Source organism: Rhipicephalus microplus, chromosome X, assembly GCF_043290135.1.
Source record: "Rhipicephalus microplus isolate Deutch F79 chromosome X, USDA_Rmic, whole genome shotgun sequence".
Lineage (NCBI taxonomy): Eukaryota > Metazoa > Arthropoda > Arachnida > Ixodida > Ixodidae > Rhipicephalus > Rhipicephalus microplus.
Window position 1 is genome coordinate 146,542,119 of NC_134710.1, and position 20,496 is coordinate 146,562,614.

Genomic DNA, 20,496 nt, shown 5'->3' on the forward strand with positions numbered 1-20,496 from the left:
TAAAAAGTCTTGCGAGACTTGGCAACAAAAAGCCGGAAACGTGTAATCTTTGTTATCTTTTGTGCTTCATGTCACTTTAACTTATTAATTAAAAAGAATGGGGATAACAAAAAAAATACATGCTGGTGTAAGTAAGCGTGCCGAGCTTGGACCATGAAGCGACGAAAAGTGGACGTAATACTTTCTAAAAGTTAATGCGAGCGCGAACACATGCACACACCCAGGCATCAAACACACACAGCGCTCTAACGTAATACACCGTCTCAGTGGCTAATGGCACCCTTCTGCTGAGTACATACTATCAGGTAGCAGCGGGTTTCGTTCCCACAGCGGCCATGTTTCAGTGACGTTAAAATAAAACGCCAAACGTCATGCTTTCGATGCTCCTTACAGAATTTCTGGCTGCTAAAAATCAATCTGCAGGTCTCCGCCACGCTGTCCCTCAATCCTTTCTTACAAACACGCACTCTTTAGGTTTTTTCATCGTATTAGGTTGCCCCGCCGCGGTGGTCTAGTGGCTAAGGTACTCGGCTGCTGACCCGCAGGTCGCGGGATCGAATCCCGGCTGCGGCGGCTGCATTTCCGATGGAGGCGGAAATGTTGTAGGCCCGTGTGCTCAGATTTGGGTGCACGTTAAAGAACCCCAGGTGGTCAAAATTTCCGGAGCCCTCCACTACGGCGTCTCTCATAATCATATCGTGGTTTTGGGACGTTAAACCCCACATATTAATCAATCATCATATTAGGTTGTAGAATTGGCGTGTTGCAACTGTCACTAAAATTTGTTGAGTCCTAAGGATTTGGTCTAGCCAGACATCACCGATGAAATTTCAGGATTTTTTCCCGGACTCTATTGGAGCGTCCCCCAATATGCATACGTACACGCGGCAACCCGTTGCTGAATCGCCTGCGCAAATACAGTGAGAATCGTAAAAAGAGACCTCGAAAACCCGGGACCAAAGAACGCCTATCTATGGGACGGCTGCACTCACTTGGCTGAAGAGACACCGTGGGCCATGGAGGAGACGAAGTCGGCGTAAGCGCCCGCTGCTCGCACATGCACCGCGCCACCTGCGTTGTTCACTCGGCCAGCGTGCACGGCCGCGCGGCAGATCGAGGAGAGGACGTGGTATTGGTAGGAGCCAATCACCGAGCCGGGCACCAGGCCACAGCCGGGCGGACAGTGCACCCTGAGAGTAGTCGGAAATCAACAGTGGGGCAATATGAGATAATCGTATTCGTGTGACGCATTTCTGAGTAACGCCACGCACGTTTCTGCTCTATGGACAGCCAAATCAAGCCTCTTGCGTTGAAGCGCAGCTATATGCAGTCGTCATTTACTCTTTTATGTTTTACAAAGCGTTTATTACAGCATAAATCACAACATTATAGGAAGAACGTGCTAATAACCAACAGATAGGGATATAAAATACAAGAAAAATAGAACCAGGAACCTTTCATTTTTTCTCGCTTGAAAGAGCTTATATATAAAATTGAGCGCAATTCTAGCGATATGTTATAAGAAAAATAATAATAATAATAACTTCGATATTTCGCGGTCTAAACATGTGCCTTGACGTAAGGGGGCCGGCTCATCGCAGCCGCCACATACGTGCACAGTGGAGAAACGGAAGGTTGCGCGCTTTAGCCACTACATATCCAAGCTCGAATGAATGCCTTCTACGCGATACGGTATCGTGGACAACCATCAATCAGACCTGTGTCTGTGTTAAAGCATGGACTTCATAATTTAACACAGAGAAGTCATGACAAACAGGCTGTATGCGTCACAAGTTACCTTGAGCGTGACGATCAGGTTTGTTTCAATTTGTTGCAACTGAGTCTGTTGCAAAAAAAAAGTATGTGAATTCATTAGAGAATATAACAAAATAGTAAGCCACGAGAAGGAAATACGCGATTATTTTCTTCCCTACGAGGACTCAGACAACTTATATCCATTTTTCGCCCATACTTTCCCTCTGCCATTAGGTTAGCCAAATGACCTTTGTTCAGTAAAAAACATCGAAAATATATATTTTTGCCTCTTAGTCCTAGCCTTTACCTGCGCTATAGAAATCAGACAAGGTTCATTGGTATTAACGCGTCGTAGTATAAAGAAGCAACTCCTGTACAACTTGTAGTAATTATTTATGAACGGCCTCCCGGCCGTAAGACCAGGCGATTATCGTTAAAGACTCTCATCATTAAAAAGGGCACAGCTCATGTAGTTTCTATTGATAAACTCCACCTCATTATAATATTTTAATTTTCCTTGAAGGTAATGTTTAGGATATGGTCAGTGAGGGTTAGAGGGAGGGGGGGAAGATACGTATTCAGAATATACTGAGTGTAAAAAATTAAACAAATGCATGGGCAATCATTCAATGATTAGAAACAGTTCAAAAAATTCATATCTCAATATTATATTCTGTATGTACCCTGCTTACCTTACTGCCGTATCGCTGTCATCAGATAATATTTCGTTGGCTTTTGTTGAGCATGTCACTTCTGTTTCGGAAACTGGAAGAGAGGATATTGCTTTCTGTAAAAAGGATTATCATATGCGGTGCATTCATTTTTTAGGCAAGAAGCGATACGGTATGACAACCTGATTTCAAATAACAGACAATATTGATGATAGTGATGATGATGATAATTATGATGTTGAAAAAGTTTTAGCTGACTAAAAGGTTGCTGCGTAACTGGGCGGGGACGTCAGTCCAGGGCTCCGCTGGTCTTTGCGACTCGCTAAGCTTGGTCGATCGAAGCCAGCTGGCTCTCCCAATCTTCGCTAGCAAGCCACGTCTCCCACTGACTTGTTCCATATGTTGTAATAACAGCAAACAGTAACAGAGAAGAGGGAAGACGAAAAAGAAAATATAGGCGATCACAAACAGCGGAATTTTCATCTTGGTCATGAGGAATATATGTTCCGTGATCAACATAATAGAAAAAAAACAGTGAAAAAAAAGCCTACTGTGGATACATACCAGATGAGATTGAAGGCAGACATCACTTTACTATTACACACTTAACATGTTAACATGTTATTTGCCCAGTATTCAGTCATTCGGTCAACGCCAACAAAGGTATCGTCCAACAATGAAGCACAACAGTATAGTGTCTATACAAGGGACGCTAAATATGATATATTATTTTCGTTCTTTTACTCTTAGACTTTTACTCTTACCGTATGGTATACATGCGTCGGGCTGCACGATAACGCGTGCACCGCTTTTTCTTCATAGTGTATACAGGTATGTCACTCTTCTTCGCACGGAGGAAGTGCGTGCGCAACAATAGTGATTGTGTTGTGTACCATGTTCTCCGTACCTCGTCTTTGCAGCGTTTTGGGCTATTTACGGGAACTTAATCGAGGCATCGCAACGTAGCGCGTAAATTGAAATCAATTTACAAAGGTCGACGGAAGCACTCCCTGCACGATCGAACAATTCGATGATTGATATGTGGGGTTTAACGTCCCAAAACCACCATATGATTATGAGAGACGCCGTAGTGGAGGGCTCCGGAAATTTTGACCACCTGGGGTTCTTTAACATGCACCCAAATCTGAGCACACGGGCCTACACCATTTCCGCCTCCATCGGAAATGCAGCCGCCGCAGCCGGGATTCGAACCCACGACCTGCGGGTCAGCAGCCGAGTACCTTAGCCACTAGACCACCACGGCGGGGCAATCGAACAATTCAGTTTCCTTTGGAAGCGGCAAGCAACGTTTTTTTTTTTCATGGCTTCTGTGCTCTATTTAGTTGAGCATGGCATGCGGTCGCTAGTGTTGTGTAAAAGTATCCATTTAACGAATCGTTAACTATGCGCGTGCACTGCAATGTGGAGCTTGGTGTAATATTGTATTTACAGACGCAAACTATACAATGTAAGGAGGCTGGAAACATACTTCGTTCCCGTTTTATGCTTGACCCAGTGAGCTCTTTCTGGCTTACTGTAATGCGAGGTCAGTCATCTCTGAAATGTTCTTAATTGTCTCATTGTCTAAGGTAGCCCTTTGTACTTCTTTCGCCATCTGACCCAGCTCCCATGACGGCCATAGGGTTGTGAAAATGATTTACACGGCTTGTGCATGAACGCGTATCCCTGTAAAATCAGGGCTCATGTTTACTAAATCTTCTTTATAAATCTGGAGAAACTGGCCAGTCATAATGTCGAACGTAACAGCAACCACGGCTAATTGCAAAAGACTGTTTATACGAACCTAAATCTTTGGTAATTCGGCCGTGCCTTAGCACAAGTCTTTATATAAAGCTGTGCTTTAAGCTGGTTATAAGTTCATTATTTGAGCAGGGAAATAAAAACAAGCTTGTAAAATAATTACAAAAAGTTTGTTTCTTGTTAGAGCTCGTTTGCGTCGCCATTATGGACATAGCATCAGAGAAGCATGGAAAGAAGAAAAAACGATGTAAACGGTGCAATGCAAAGCGCCTTGTGTCATCGGGCTGTATGCAATATTATGGTACTAAATCATCTGACGGAATGATTTCAGCTCGTCAATTCTTTAAGAAACTTACACTTATTGGTTTATGAAGTTTAAAAATGGCTCCTGCACGTCTGCTCAGTATATGCTTTGACTCTGCAAAATCAAGTGCGCCAATACAAGTATGTGAAAAAATTAGCTGTTTTAAAGTGCTACCTAACAGCTAAAACAATCTCATCAAAATTATTGCTATGGTGTACACCAGTCAATGAGAGTAAAAAAAAACAGTACAAAATAAGTGGCGCGTTTTTTTTTTTGTTTGTGAAAGAGCCGAACGCACAATAAATTATACTCGAAAAAACACACTTTTTCTACTGACAATATGGTTGGGCCTGCTCAAACGACTTTATTCCAGTATATTTCTCTACCCTAAATGCCACAAATTTATAAGTGGCTAAAACCTACACAGCCAAAAATCGTAATTATTGTGGAGTAAAGTTTGTATTTGGCTCATATATATTGAAACATTTCATTTGGACATGAATCAGATCGTAAAGTAAGTGTAAAACTGTTCGAATGTATGGTATAGCAACATTTCGCTATGAAATTGACATCATACTTGTGCTTCCGCCGGTGAAGTGCTTTGACGCATGGGCGTAATGGCGTTTACTAGACACAAAGAGCGAGTGGCCCTTCGTGGCAATAGACGCAATATTCTGCACTGTGTTTTCTTGTTCCTGGATTTATTGAAGGCCTTGAAAAGTGTTCCAGTTAGTTTTATGCCATGCCATTTCTCACGACTTCTTAAGCGAAGATATAAACGCCCTTTATTTAGTTCATGCCTATTTCATTTCGAATATACCGTGTTGGAGTGAACGGAGGACGTTATGCTGTTGCGTTAAAGTCGAAAAGAATAATTTAGATGCAATAAGAAAAAAGCTAGGCAAGTCAGCCTCTTACTCTCAGAATCGAGTTTTGTCATTAAACGTCATGTCCTTCAGTAAGTGCCAACTCGCGCTAGAAAACCTCATTGTGGAACGCAAACACGATAACAAAGAAACTAAGACACAAATTAAACATTTTGGGTTGGACCATGTTGATTGTTTTGATCGTTTTTTGTTGGCGCTGTACTGGGATAATGAATCTGGATCACTTAGATTGAAACGGTTGGAGTAGTTGGCTCATTTTTGATTAGAAACTGCCTTTTTGAGCTCATGTTACAATAAAGAATTGCCCCATTTTGATCAAAACTGTTCTAGAAATTCAAGATACTTAGGCATGCTTTACGTTTCACAGAAATTTAACCTAGTTTCGATTTCTGCATTTGGCTCTTTTAGAAAAAAAACGCCTAAACTGTTTTGTTAATCTGTAGAAAGAACACTTGTATTTTTTAAACACTCCAGTTTAAGGGCAATGATTAAAAAGTGTAAAAGGACACAGTTAAGTTCCGCTTTTGGTTTTCCACTCGCCTCGCCGGTTGCGCGATATTTGCTGCTGCCACCAAGGAAGCTGAAGACAAGGTTTTTCATCTGCTGGTATCTTGAGGAAAGGACCACTCGGACATCATTTCTACAGAGACGTTTATTCGTTTGTCTTTTTTTTTTCCTGTCCCTGAACTCCTGGTTTTATTCTAAATCCCCATTCACTCTAACAATCCAATTGGAAGACAGGAATGTCTCTCTCCTCGACTCCTGGTTGGATGCCGTTGAAAGTGCCAGGCACTGAGTCCTTCCTCATCGGATCTTCCTCGAAGAACCACCGCCTCTCACCGCCGCTCAACTTCCTTCACTCCAGTTCCCGGAACAGTCGGCGTCTGGCATCAACGGGTCGTGGAACGCACCTCCCGGGTACGTGTTTGCAATGCTGGGCTGACAGGCCATCGGTATAATTGGCCCGTGTATCAATGCCACTGCTGCCACTGGTTTCGGTTGATACAGCGGAGCGCAAGTGCACCTTTCACCCTTGCAGCCGGACTCGGCTCTTGTCTCTAGTAAGACGCCTCCACTAAGCCACTTGGGAGACGTGAGTCCTCACGTCCTTTCTGACCGACAGACATCCGTCATTCCACCAATTTAGTGGTACAGCTTTCGTCATGGCATTGGTTCACCATCACCGGGGAGGGTAACAATACGATGGTATTCAGCGGGCGCACCAAGTTGGAACCCAACACCTCCCCTCCAACTGTGCTGCACTGTATCTATGACGTGCAATCCAAGCACAACCACAGATTCACACATGTTCACTCGCTCGATACGTAAGACACCAATCGTCACTCGTACCCCTTTGACTCTGCAGTTGCGCACCTGCACTGACAAAGAATACACCCCCCTTACCTCGCTGTCCCTTCTATGCATCATTGTTGGGAGTTGATTGATATGTGGGGTTTAATGTCCCAAAACCACCATATGATTATGAGAGACGGCGTAGTGGAGGGCACCGGAAATTTCGACCACCTGGAGTTCTTTAACATGCACTCAAATCTGAGCACACGGGCCTACAACATTTCCACCTCCATCGGAAATGCAGCCACCGCCGCCGGGATCCCATCTCATGACCTGCATCGTTGGGAGTCACCAACCGCAACATTGCGTCTTAATTAGCGTTTAGAGACCCCTTTTTGTGTTCGATTTTCAGGTTATACTTCTGCAGTGCTAACACATAGCTTATAAACCTCACTCTCTGCGGAGTGGTTAGTCAGAAATTTGAGTGGGTTATGATGGGTAATCATCTTGACTTAAGTGCTGAACAGCCAAGAACCCAACTTCCTCAGTGCCCAAATGATTGCATATGCTTCTTTTTCTATTGTGGCCCATCGGGTCTGAGCCGTGCTAAGCTTCTTGCTCAAAACGATAGGGTGCTCCTTGCCCTCCAGATCCTGTTGTGCCAGGCGCGCACCAACGGCGTTATCAGATGCATCTGTGGTGAGAATAAATTTCTTTCTTGTATCTGGGGCCTGCAATGCCGACGGCTGCACTAGACAGTTTTTCACTTTGTCAAAAGCTTCTTCCACCTTTCTATTCCACGGTAATTTCTGCGGAATACGTCGGCCAGTTAGGTTGGCCAGAAACATAACAACGTTGGAGTACTCGGGCACGTTGGCCCTATAGTAGTTGCCTAGCCCTAGAAAACTATGAAGTGGTTCCTTTGTTTCGGGAGCTGGAATCTCCTTTATCGCACGGACCTTCTCTGTGTCGGCACCATGCCTTCCTGATCCTACAATGTGCCCCAAGGATTTGACTGCTTCTTGTGCAAAATGACACTTGCTTACGTTGAGCGTCAACCCTGTCTTCGCCAGTGACGCAATGTTCCAGCTGCTCGTCCCAGCTCTCAGAGTGTATCGCGACATTGTCAATGTAAGCGCAAGCGCAACGTCTATGCGGAGCCAGTACAACATTGATGGCCCTCTGATAGGTGCTCGCGGCATTCTTTAATCCAAAGGGCATCACTTTTTATGCGTACTGTCCTGAGGGAGTGGCAAAAGCAGTACAAACCTGCGCGTCCTCGTCGAGAGGCATTTGCCAGTAACCCCTCAACATGTCCAGCAGAGTTATGTAGTTGGCCTGGTATAACAGATCAATCACCTATCTTCCTGTAAACTTCCGCCAGGTGATACGCTGTCATGAACCTCGTTGGACTCTGCCACATCACAGGCTCGTAGCCGCTGGCCTTCTAGCATCAAGCGCTGTCTCTCAGTTTCCGTTTCGGCAATTTTCAATAGCAGCTGAAGCAGCGCTGTCTGCTGTTCCGACGCCGTATCTGACGCACTACCATGACCCCCCGTTCCATTGTCGGCGACTCCCAACGCTTAAAAGTTTCCTGTCCCGTCCCCGTTCTTTTATAAGTTGTCCCTTTCTCTGTCTCGCAAGTTGTAACGCTTTCTCATAGCCTGCGGCCAACAAAAAATCAAGAGGTACCCGCCAGAAGTAGCCTTGCGGTGTGCTCTTCCTTCTCGGAATCGAGAGAACTAGCTTTGCTTCGTTAATCCCGCCGCGCGATAGTCAGTTGAAGGTGGTTGCCGTCAGTCTCGGCCTATGTCTATGTCGCTCCCCGCTGTCTTCCTCGCTTCAGCCATGCAGCTCCTGCTTGACTGCACCCATTAGGTTTCGTTCTTGGTCTTCCAATCGCCTCGCTGGTTGCGCGACATTCGCTGCTGCCAACAAAAAAGCCGAAGACGAGATTTTTTTCATCTGTTGGCACCTGAGGAAAAGGCCGTTCGGACATCCTTTTGATAAAGACGTTTATTCGTTTCTCTTTTTTTTCCTGTCCCTGCACCCCTGGTTTTATCCCTCAACTCCCTATTCAAACACTCTTACAAACCAATCGGAACACAGGACTGTCTCTCTCCTCGACTCCCGGTTGGCTGCCGTTGAAAGTGCCAGACACGAAGACCTTCCTTCTCACATCTTCCTCAAAGAGCCACCACCTCTCACCGTCGCTCAACTTCCTTCACTCCGGTTCTCGGAACACTCAGCGTCCGGCGTCGACGGGTCGTGGGAACGCACCTCCCGGGTACATGCCTGCACGCTGGGCTGACAGGCCATCAGTATAATTGGCCCGTGTATTAATGCCGCTTCTGCCGCTGGTTTCGGCTGCTACAGCGGAGCGCAAGTGCATCTTCCACCCTTGCAGCCGGACTCGGCTCTTGACTCCAGTAAGACGCCACCCCTAAGCCCCTTGGGAGACATGAGTCTTCGCGTCCTTTATGACCGACAGACAGCCGTCGTTCCGCCAATTCAGTGGTACCGCTTCTGTCATAGCCTGAGCTCACTGTCAGCGGAGCGGGTAACAATATGAAGGTATTCAGCAGACGCACCAAGTTGGAACCCAACAGGCACGATGTCACTAGTGGAATGCACATTCAAAATTTTCTGGGGCGCGCGGCGCTCGACAAGTTGTGCTGTAGGCGTGGCACCACGGTCTTCAACCATTCATCCTCCCTTCACTTCGTTTTAATGTGGGTTAACATAAATGTGGAGGCATAAAATATTATTTTAATAATACTGGCCACAGACCATGAATGAAGGCCGATGTTTAACAATAAAACAATTGATACGCTACCGATCTAGCCTCGTTAGACTGCTGATTGCAGGGTGACAGCCGTGTAATGCGCGCACACACACAATAGATATCAATAAATAAAACTTAATTGCAATATATGAAGTATGTATTAAGTCAAAAGACATCAAGACCCTTATAGGTGGTTGGATTCTTATTGATATCAAGATCAGCCGTTTGTTTCAACCATATAAAGCTGCTTTCTCTCTCCAAACCGCTCATTCATGTGATATAGCTGCGTGATCACCGCTACATTTAAAACCTTCCCTGCTTGCCAGACTGACCTTTGAGGCAGGATGGAGGCGAAGCCGTCCAGGTGCCCTCGTGGGTACACTCCAGTGACTTTGCGCCGACGACTTCGTATCCATCGGCGCATGAGTAGGTCACAGTTGTACCGTTGTACTGGATCTCTCGCACGCTTGTCGCAGCGCCATGCACCTGTGCCACGCTCCGAGCCACGTCAGGCAATGGAGGGCATGGCACCTGCCTTTCTGTGTGAGGGTCGCATAAAGAAATGAGAAGTAAGGACAGAAAAATGAAGAAAGAATTGTGGAGAGACTGAATCGTGCGCGCATCGTTGCAAGCCTGTGAAACGTAGATTGCGAAGAAGTAATTGCTCTATCATCTGGCGCTACTAGTAAAAGTGGATCTTCCCGATGTTTTTCTCAATTTTTCTTTTCTTTAGCTCAGACAGTTCACACTAGGCCTGCATTCTGCTCTGCGTGTCCCTGGCAATAGCAAAATTAGAGTCACTACATGAAGGTAGCCTGAGAAAGAGTGCAGGGAAGAGAATTAGCGGGCGCTATGGTAGGGCGCAACGTGAGTCGTTCCAGTAAGTGTCGCTTGAGACTTCAGTGACAAAAAAATGGCAAAAAGGATAGACTAGAAAGCTAACAAGGCTTTCATGTAGGCTACTAAGGTATCACCGCATGCAGTCACATAACTTGAACCGACCCGAACACCATCTCAAACCCATGAAAGGCACCGACGCATTTAGTCTTTTCCCTCAACGACTATTACGTCGTTAAGGGGCTGCTTTTATGACAGCAATTTATATGATAGCTTCGAGCCAGCGCTCAGATTAAGGCTCGTGTGTGTGTGTGTTGTCTATTCAATACGCCGAGCTGAACAAAAGCTTAATAATCGGCGACTCAAGTTCATTGATCATACAGCATAACCTTTGAGAACCCCGATTTCAAGTGAAGCCATAAGACTTCAAGTGATGCGATTACCAAAACTCTACAGCGGGTGTGATATTTGTGAAAGATTATAACTCTAATCATATAGAGTAGCGTGAATATATTAAGGTCCCCTTAAATACCCCACCATACATTTTTTTTCATTCAAAGAAGAAAAAATACAAAAGGAGACGTAGCATATAGATGGTGGTCATACCACAATAGGGTGGCACTCCATTCCAAGAGCCATCATTCTGGCAGTTGATGGTGCCTGCACCGATCCTCTTGAAACCAGTTGGGCAGTTGTAGTGAATAATCTTTGGTAGGTTTGGTGGTGCCATGGTAGCTAAGACACCCTGCGGATGAGCTGGTGGGGGGCAGCCTGACAAGAATACAGCAGAATATGAGCAACGCAATAATAACGTAATTTAATGTAATCTAATATCAAAAAACATGAAGTGTAAATTGTTTTAATTGGGTGAGTATTAATAAACAAACGATAATGAATAAATATGTGCACACCCCTTCCAACGCCCATGCTCACGAATGCAACAGCAACACATGTTTACTTTACGGTTACTGAGTAACATAGCAAAAAAACTAATACAGTAGAGAAAAAACATAGCTAATACAAAAAGCTGGCTGATCCCCCTCTATAGGAATCGCTGTAACATGAAAGGGATACAACTCTTTTAGCGTTTTTTGTGCATTGTTTCAGCAACAGCAACTAACTGGAAAGTCACGTTAAGAACGGCAAGCAGCTCGAAACTTGCAGCGCACCCCTGAAGCAGAAAGCACACAAGAAATTAGCATACACTGGACGAGCGCGAACTAACAACTGCCACAATTTCTTGTGCGTCGTGTATCAGGAACACGCTGAATTCGTAAACGCGGCCATGGCAGCGTGCGAAATGAGCTTCGTCCTCTCCCGAATCACGCATCTAAGCGCGCGCGCAGGAGACACGACACTCTGTGGGAGCCGGGAGGGAGAAGGGGTAGCGCTTATCGGAGCCGGCGACCTTGAGAGCACGTTGAATGCGAGACCGTTGCGCCATCTCGCCACTAATAACAAAAACGCGCTAAATTTTCGAAGCTCTGAAGACTGCCAAATGGTGCGTGGTGTATACAAATTACTTGTCGTTAGCACAGCTGAAAACGTACGCTTTGTGGCGTAGTGGTTAGTGCCACGCTCTGAGAATAGGAAAGTTGCTGGTTCCATACCGCTTGACAGATGTTAACCTTGTTTGTTTTTTTTTCCAATTTCGTAGTATGTATTTTTCAACGTCACTTCTGTGATGGAAGTACGTCGGCGGAACCGTGGATGATCCAGGCATAAAACACATTTAGGTAAAATATTTTCGAGTAAGGTACCGTGGTTCCAAAACAGAAATTGAGAGAGTAACCTGACCCTCAAGGCGTGTTAAAAGGTTTATTTCAGCGGCTGAAGAACGCACCGTTTAGGTCTATGCACTACAACCCTGGCCTGCCACCCCGCAAAGAAATCAATATGTGAACAGTGTAAGATGCATGCTGATCCCCTTACCATCTCTGATTTCGCAAAGGGCACCAGAGAATCCTGGGAGACACCGGCAGTTGCCTGTGTCTTTATCGCAGACTCCTCCATTCTGGCACCTGCAATCTGCATCAGACAGACGTGCTTCAAAACAAGTACTCACGTTATACGTTGCCAAACTTTGCTACGCAGGTGCACAAGCGTGGAGTTTATTGAAAAGCTAATCATCATCAATTCTCGTCTTCACCTATATCGAATGTAGATATTTACTTCTATTTGAATTTGATATTCATTCCTTGTGAAAAAAAAAAAACATTCACGCCCAGAAATGGTTAGCGTACCTCGTCAAACCAGTGGTGTTGTCATGAACGCAATAGAGCCAGGCCAGTTAAACCTTCTTGGATCCGAATCAGCCGCTGACAGTTCCAACCAGATCTCCGAAATCTATGCTATAGTAATTATTCCGGACAGAATAGTTCGCCATGCAAAAGAGGTAGTTGGCCCGTAACTATGTCGCTGAAGCTCTAGATTACTTCACCTTGAGAAACTAATAAACGTTACTCTTATTATTTAGTATAAAATCCTGCTGTCCAAAAAGCGAATACATCACGTTTCATTGCTTTGGCATTGTATAGTAAGTAATCACCTGTGTTTTCCGCCATGTAACAAAAACGCATTTTTTTCCGGAACAGACACGAACCTTAGGCAACAGATGCAGTTGCATTGCCTACATTGTAATAACTAGTCTGGCAGTAACGACACCTGTGTCAACAGTAGTGATTGAAAGCACCGTTATATGAAGTCAAACGGGGCAGGCCCACTACCTTGAAAGTACTGCCCTAGAAGTTCAAATGCTATGAACTTTCTGCGAATCTATTGGTAATCCAAATATTGAATTCTGATATTGTTGTTTTTTCTTCAATGTTTACACATCAGACGCATAGCCGATAGGAATATGAAGTGGGGTATTCACATATTGTCACTATACTCATAATGTCATTCACATGATGGCTTTGGGACGTTACACCCCACATATCAATCAATCATTATAGACGTGTCCAACTGCGAAATCGTGTATCTGCGCAAGGCAACCAGCGAACGTAGTAGTTGCAGTGGACCGGCATGCACTGAGTACCATGCTCTCGCGATAGACGCCAGTATCGGCGAGTTTGCGGCCGTCACGTCACGCCGCAAAAGTATATTGCCACAATTCCTGTATTTATGCTGCACTGATAATTGCTGTCTATTATAGTTTGTCCGCAAACTTCTCAATGAAAATGTGAGCGGCCTGCGGCTAAGCTTCTTGTGGCGTAGAGTTGAACCACGAGCTGGCGGACGGCCATACGGGAGCCTGTGGTTAGCCCCGAGGGCTAATATCCAGTGAATGCAGCTACTCGGCGAACATGTTGAGGAGGAAGAGCAATTACGAGAAGTTGGGCAACATTTATTCGCCTGCAGCTCGTTTTATACGACGGGCTCAGCTTACCTTAGGGTACTAATGATTCGATAATGGTATATATATGCTAAGGGCTTACACAAGCCCAAAATACCGTTTTAAGAACCAATTATTGTTCATAATTAGGCTTCAGTGTTCCCCGTGGTTGCTTCTAACGAGTTGTAATGCTGCTTCGGGGGATGTGAGGCTGACTTTAAAAGTCCTAAGCAACTCGTAAGGGAGTCCCATAGCTCACCATGACCATGCGTTCCCTGGAAACTTACCCAAAGTGCACCATACACCATACTTTCCAGGTGGGCAGGTTTCGCAACCTTTCAGACCTGGCGCGCACGTTTGACAGTGCGCATAGTTTGGACAGACTTTGTCGTAACTGTCCCTGTCACAAGGTCGGCACCGAAACTCAAAACGACGAACGTAGCTGCATCTGCAAACAGGATTTTTGAATCGATGAGAATTCACCAATTCCTCGTTAGCCATAAGCTAATAAACAGTCATATCGATGGGTCGGGCTATCTGATTTAGTTTACAATAGCTATAAATATTGCAGGAGACGTTGACAGAGAGTGTTTAGTCTTATTGTGATGAAGCGCTTTCGGAGCATGGAAAATCAGTGAAAGTTTGCACATGTGTAAGCACTATAATCGGATACAGATTAAGATGGCAAGACATGCCATACCCATATGACCGAGCAACGACCCCCGAGTGCCTTCGCAACTAATAAAATAGTAATAAAACCGTCTCGCATGCTATAGTTGGTTTATATCGAACGAATGGCGTGTTGTGCAAGTACGAAGGAAGAGAGAAGAAAAATGAGACAGGAAAGAGCGCACACTTCTAATGTTGGAAGTATGCGGCCTTTCCTGTCTCCATTTAGGTTTTCTTTCGTGCTTGCGCAGCATGCCACCCGTTGAATGAATAGCATCGCGCATGAGCCCGACGGTGCAGCCACCGGCCGTATTATAATCATTTAAAACTATTCACCCCCCCATTGGTGCACACTGATAGTAATCTGTCTTTCAAGGGATCAATCACACTGCCTTTCGAAGTTATACAAGAAAATTTATAGTCCAGAATCAAGAACAGATAGCATGAACATTCAAGCACAGTTTGTTTGTGTAGCACATTTTAAAGAATACAAGCTGGGGCCAAAATCCCATAATATGGATGAGAAACTACGCATAAAACAAAAATGCATTCTAGAAGAAATGTTTTTGAAAAAAGCAATGGATGGAAAACCAACATAGTTTGTCACACGTTTCAGTTATTATTTTAAAAAATTCATTCCAGAGGTTTTATGCGTAAAAACCCTTAATCTGATTACGAGATCTTGCTGAACTTCATTTTTTCGTTAACAATGCTTGATACCTATTAGCTGGCGGTTTCGGTATGCAAAAACAATAGTGTTCCTGTCTTGCTTTTTTTTTTTTGTAGAGGGGAGGTATTCAAATTGGTTACACATTCGCAGCTCACGTTGTTTTATCGCACTGCAGCGTGACTCACCCATCTACTTTGACGTTCACTGTTGTCCCGCTGGAACCACAAGGACAGTCGTGCGACTCGTTATGGCAGAAACCCTTGATGTCAACCGAGTGAATGGAATGAATCGACGCAGCTAACAGTACGGCACCTGAAAGTTTGAGAGAGAATAAAAGAATGTAGAAAACAAAGAACGTACACTTGAACTCGTACGACTTCGCAAGACAGCAGCAGGTGAACAAACAAAATAAAATAATTGATTGAATGATTTGTGGGGTTTAACGTCCCAAAACCACAATATTATTATGAGAGACGCTGTGGTGGAGGGCTCCAGAAATTTCGACTACCTGGGGTTATTTAACGTGTACCCAAATCTGAGCACACGGGCCTACAACATTTTCGCCTCCAACGGAAATGCGGCCGCCGCCGCCGGGATTAGATCCCGTGACTTGCGGGTCAGCAGCCGAGTACCTTAGCCACTAGACCACCGCGGCGGGGCTAAAATAAAATGAAACAAACAAAAAAACACGTGGTATTTGAAGGTTTGCGAGATCAAAGGAAGGAGACTAGTCGAACCGTTTGTAGCTTGGGAGCCTACCTGAGTAGAATAAACACCTTGACTCGTTATGCGGCAGTCATTAGCGCAGCATTCGATCTAATATATGATCACACAGAACAGCGCAAAAAACGAAGGCACACAATGGAGAACTGAGGACCTGTTTCATTTCACCATGCTAACATGCATGAGATTAACATGCATGAAGTTATACAAGATAAGGGATTAGACACGACTTCATAAATTTCACTGACCAACTAGTACAACTTCCAGGCGAAGAGTCGGTGCTGCGAAAGCTCAACTGAGCCTCCCAATACTGTAAGTGGTTTTGAACAGGCGCAGTTTGTATTTTCGAAGTACTAACGATGAAGTTATGCGGAGGAGCACTTGATTTCAATGTCTTCTTGTTTAACATGCTAATATTTGTAGTAAGACACCATGTAGGTAATATATATAACAATTGCGGGAAGGTTTTGTGTAATACTTACAAGTCGAAAGTGCATAAAATTCACCAGTATTACTGCAAACACGCATTTCTTGAATTCGTGAAAGCAGTTGAAAGACAATGTCATTGTCCCCATTCAATATCTATGCAACATAATTGGTCGAGTTTTTTTAAGCTGCAGCACTTTAATATAGTGGTGCTGAACTTGCACACCTAAATGATTTTTGCTTGCTTAGCTCATCTCATACTCTGTTGCATCGAACTCCTCATTACCATCACTGAAAGCGTAATTAGCATGGGTGGCACTTATAACCTCGTTACAAATTAGTAATATGATGGGTTAGTGTTAGTCAACTGCTTAACTTGCACCGACATGTTTCTTCGAATGCTGGCTAAAACTATTCAGGATAAGGGATTAGATATGAATCATATATCATAGCGGCCGAGCTTTTTTGTACTACAATATAGTGGCGAGCATAAAAAGTTGCGCTACAATATCTACACAGTTCATACAATGTTTTAATTGTTTATTCAGTCCTCTTAGGAGACATGTCTTCATTGCACACATGAAGTCAACCATGGTTTTTAAGGCATAACATGCAGTTTTGAACTTGTACCAGTTCGACTAGCACCAGTTGGATTAACACAGACGTGCAAGTGGTGTTCCAGTGAGTAGTTAGAGTGGCTAAGGTACTCGGCTGCTGGCCCGCAGGCCGCGGGATCGGATCCCGGCTGCGGCGGCTGCATTTTCGATGGAGGTGGAAATGTTGTAGGCCTATGTGCTCAGATTTGGGTGCACGTTTAAGAAACCCAGGTGGTTGAAATTTCCGAAGCCCTCCACTACGGCGTCTCTCATAATCATGCGGTGGTTTTGGGACGTTAAACCTTACATATTAGTCAATCAATCAATTCCCACTTCGCTAAAGTATGCAAGTGAACTGGTTCGATGTGCTATACCACTCGTAAATGCAGGATCACCCGCTGTTCCAAATACAATAAGCCTTAGACGAGGAGTTCCCGGCGCCAGCGTTTTCGCGCGTACGCTTTTAATAAATCAATACAATCTCATCCACGCCTCAGATTTCGTGAAGTAGACATTAGTATATATTGAGTCCCGCGGACTTATACTTACTTTTTTACTATATGTCATCAGCCAGTGTATTCGGGAGGCTGTCATCAGTTATTATGGCGTTCTACGCATTTTACCGAGACCCATGCCGACAGATAAAAAGCTCGCTACACCCGTCCGTTCTTGTAACAGAAACCGAACTGAGCCTATCGCCCAGGCTGCAGTCGGCAGTCAGCACGTGCGCCACGAGGCACGTCATAGGAATATACAGTATATCAGTAACCCTAGATTAGAAGCGCGTATCATGTTCTCGGCCACTAAAAAAATGTGGCTATTCATATAATGGTGGTCTTGGGAGCCCGAATGCAGTGGGGACGCATCTTTTATAATCGCTCACTTATAACATTTCGAGGATGACGTAGTGAGTGACGGAAAATAAAATCAGTGTAACGTTAAAAGACAAGAAAGGAGAAGAGTATGTTTGGGAATGAATGTGTATTAATGACACTTTAGTTTAAATTAAACGAAAATGGGCAGCGCATGTAGTCACTATAATCACTGGTCACTTAGAGTAACAAACTGGATTTCAAGAGAATGCAAGTGCTATACGGGAAGGCAGACAGTTAGGTGGGCAGATGAAATTAGAAAGTGGGCATGTAAAACGTGGATGCAGTAAGCAGATTACTGGGTTAATATAAGAAGAATGGGAGAGGCCTTTGCCTCGCAGTGGCTGTCATCTGATTATAATGATGATTTATTTTGCTTCCTAAACTTCAACCTGTATTACGAGTGGCGTGGTAGTGATGCTTCAGCCTCCGAGTTCATAAAGAACTATCTACTGTTAACGTGCATGCAAAATTTCAGCACACAGGTGTCTTGCTCTAGCTATCTCTCTCAATTTCGCAAAACAATCGCTTTCGCTCGCTCTATTACACCATGAAAATTTTTATCGTTTCGCCTATTTACTACTTTTCGCGCGCAGCAAGTATCTCGTATCGTCTATTTATCTTACAAACAGAAACTGTTAATGTTTTGTCTTATTTGTTGCATCCCTCTTTTTTGTAATGATGCTCACACGGTGGAGAAAGAAAAGTGGTCCTCGACATTCATTTCGGTAAGAAGAAAATAGCGGTAGTTTCCTGCAGCGTACTCACGTATTATCGACGAAATCATGTCAAATGGCATTGTCCACGCGCTGGCCAGCCCCTTAAACTCAGCGCACGCCGAAGCCCAACGTGACGCTCGTCACAGCTTGGCAGTATGTATGGCACACGATACACCCCTTCCAGAATGAAAAGGGCGTGCTTAAGTGATGTGTAGAAAATGACCCTCTCCTTGCTTGTGCCGACGTAAGACTCGTCTGAGATGGCCGCTGCCTTCCCAGAAGAACCCCCTTCATTGCGCCGCGTGCGAGCAACACGACCGCCCGACGTTGCGGTTCATCGCTCACCGTCCAACAACCACAACAACTTTCTCCGATGCTCGTACACCGGCAGTGTTTGTTCGTCTTTTCTGATATGAAAGTCGGGTCAAAGACTGTTCGTTCTCTTACTAGCACACTACGCGTTGTAGCTGACCTTCTCAAAGCGGGTGAGCGCATAGGCAAACCGGATTCCTTCGTTCCCGTCACAGCGGCACGTGCTGGCGGGCCGAGATATCGTGCAAGGTGGCGGGGGATTTCCTGCTCTGAGGAGGAAACGCCCACTGATTGTCCGCTAGTCAGCCGCAGACATAGATTACGACGCGCCGCCATGAAGACACGAGGCCGAGGGTGCACATCATCTCGTGGCTTCTCGAGGAGAAACCTTCTCTTCACGAAGGCGGGTGAAAAGCTTATACGCTTTCTCAAAAGGAAGTGAAACACTATACGTAATGTTATAATGAATGGTATACTGGCGAAGAAGCTCCACTAACACGGAAGTGGGCTCATCTTTCGCTACACCAAGTTTATCGTCGTTTCGGACTTTCCCAACATGCTTGTTCTCGCAGCATGATGGGAAAACATGGTTGTATGATGTGTTCATACTTTCACATTTCTCTTGAATATAGAGCTACAAAATTAATTACCAGTACTTTTCTAAGATCAAGAGATCTCCAATTTTAGAATGCCTAGCCAGTTCTTTAGTTAGAAGCACGCCATTTGAATGATTACCGGGGAGCTTTCAACTGATCACCCCCCCCCCCCCACCCGCTTTCAAACAGATAGCAGCAACGCTGTGAGAAACTTTGTGACTACGTCGCTGGTCAAAACAACATGAACCTAAAATCCTATAATTAGGAGATGGACACTCAAGCTTACATCATAGTGGGCACATGGTCCACAGAATTGAAAGAAAATGTGTGTAAACTGTGATATCAAAATGACGCTTCTGTCGCCGACAAGATATTCAGGCTATTTTTGCGGAATATGTGGTACAAATTAAGAGGTAGTTTACGCATCTCCATTCATGAAAGCAGGCAACAGCTACACAATGTAATTGATCATTCTTATAAAAAGCTACGACACTGCAAGTTTTGTTTTGACTCTGTTCGCCGTGAACATTGATAACTACGAAAAATATTGTAGCACGTGATTACAAACAGACATTGTTTCATCAGTATTCAAGGTTTTCATATTTACTACATACGTTGACACCTTATTGCCATGTCGAAGTCCCGCCTGCATTGGATACACACGGAGCCTTTCAAACGTTGGTTCACCACTTACGGCTCGGTACAGCGGACGCAAAACACTGTCTATATAGCTGTACGATATTGCATGCATGAAGCTGTGTATCTCATGGGCGTCAGTAGTCACCTAAGTCCCTGGTTAATACATTCTTTGCAAAAACGAGCACTGATGGTTCTAAACATATTTATCGAAACGATATTATCGAAAAACATTTAGAACAGTATTTATCATTCAGTGTCAGCACAATGTATGCATTTGGTTTGAGCTGTCAGTGTCCCGGTAAAGGTTGGGGCTACACGTGTTATAGAGCGACCATTTTCTGTGTACGTGTGACTGGACATGGAAGTATCTTTAGTGTTGTTATTTGACTGGCATTCATTTACCTGTGTTCTTTTAGAAGCATGCTCCTAAAGCTCGCGCCATGTCCGGTGGCCGCCAGCGTGTACACCAGTGTTGCAACTCTACACTTTTCCGGTCACCGCTCCGGTCGCCTCTGTGGTGATTCCAACAATGCTCGCTAGATGGTGCATCATCATTCAAGACATTGGGAGCTCACGGGAATACACCAAATCAGAGAGTACAAGGTAAAATGGGATGGACATCATTCGAGGGCAGGGAAGCTAGCAGC

The 20,496-nt window shown here is 44.7% G+C and overlaps 1 protein-coding gene across 2 annotated transcripts in view; it reads right to left on the reverse strand.

Annotated features, from left to right (window-relative positions):
- Window positions 1-18,766, reverse strand: part of LOC119177010 (clotting factor C) — a 33,151-nt gene extending 14,385 nt beyond the window's left edge. The window contains exons 1-8 of one of the 2 annotated variants that reach the window (XM_037428358.2): window positions 18,352-18,766; window positions 15,152-15,278; window positions 13,915-14,075; window positions 12,226-12,321; window positions 10,900-11,064; window positions 9,789-9,995; window positions 2,448-2,520; window positions 993-1,190 (exon numbers count right to left, since the gene is read on the reverse strand). In XM_037428358.2, coding sequence (XP_037284255.2) covers window positions 993-1,190; window positions 2,448-2,520; window positions 9,789-9,995; window positions 10,900-11,064; window positions 12,226-12,321; window positions 13,915-14,075; window positions 15,152-15,278; window positions 18,352-18,382 — 1,058 coding nt within the window. In that variant the 5' untranslated portion in view covers window positions 18,383-18,766. Of the gene's footprint in view, window positions 1-992; window positions 1,191-2,447; window positions 2,521-9,788; window positions 9,996-10,899; window positions 11,065-12,225; window positions 12,322-13,914; window positions 14,076-15,151; window positions 15,279-18,351 lie in introns of those variants that run through there. The other variant, XM_075877960.1, reaches the window with a different exon arrangement.
- Between the last annotated feature and the right edge of the window lie 1,730 nt (window positions 18,767-20,496).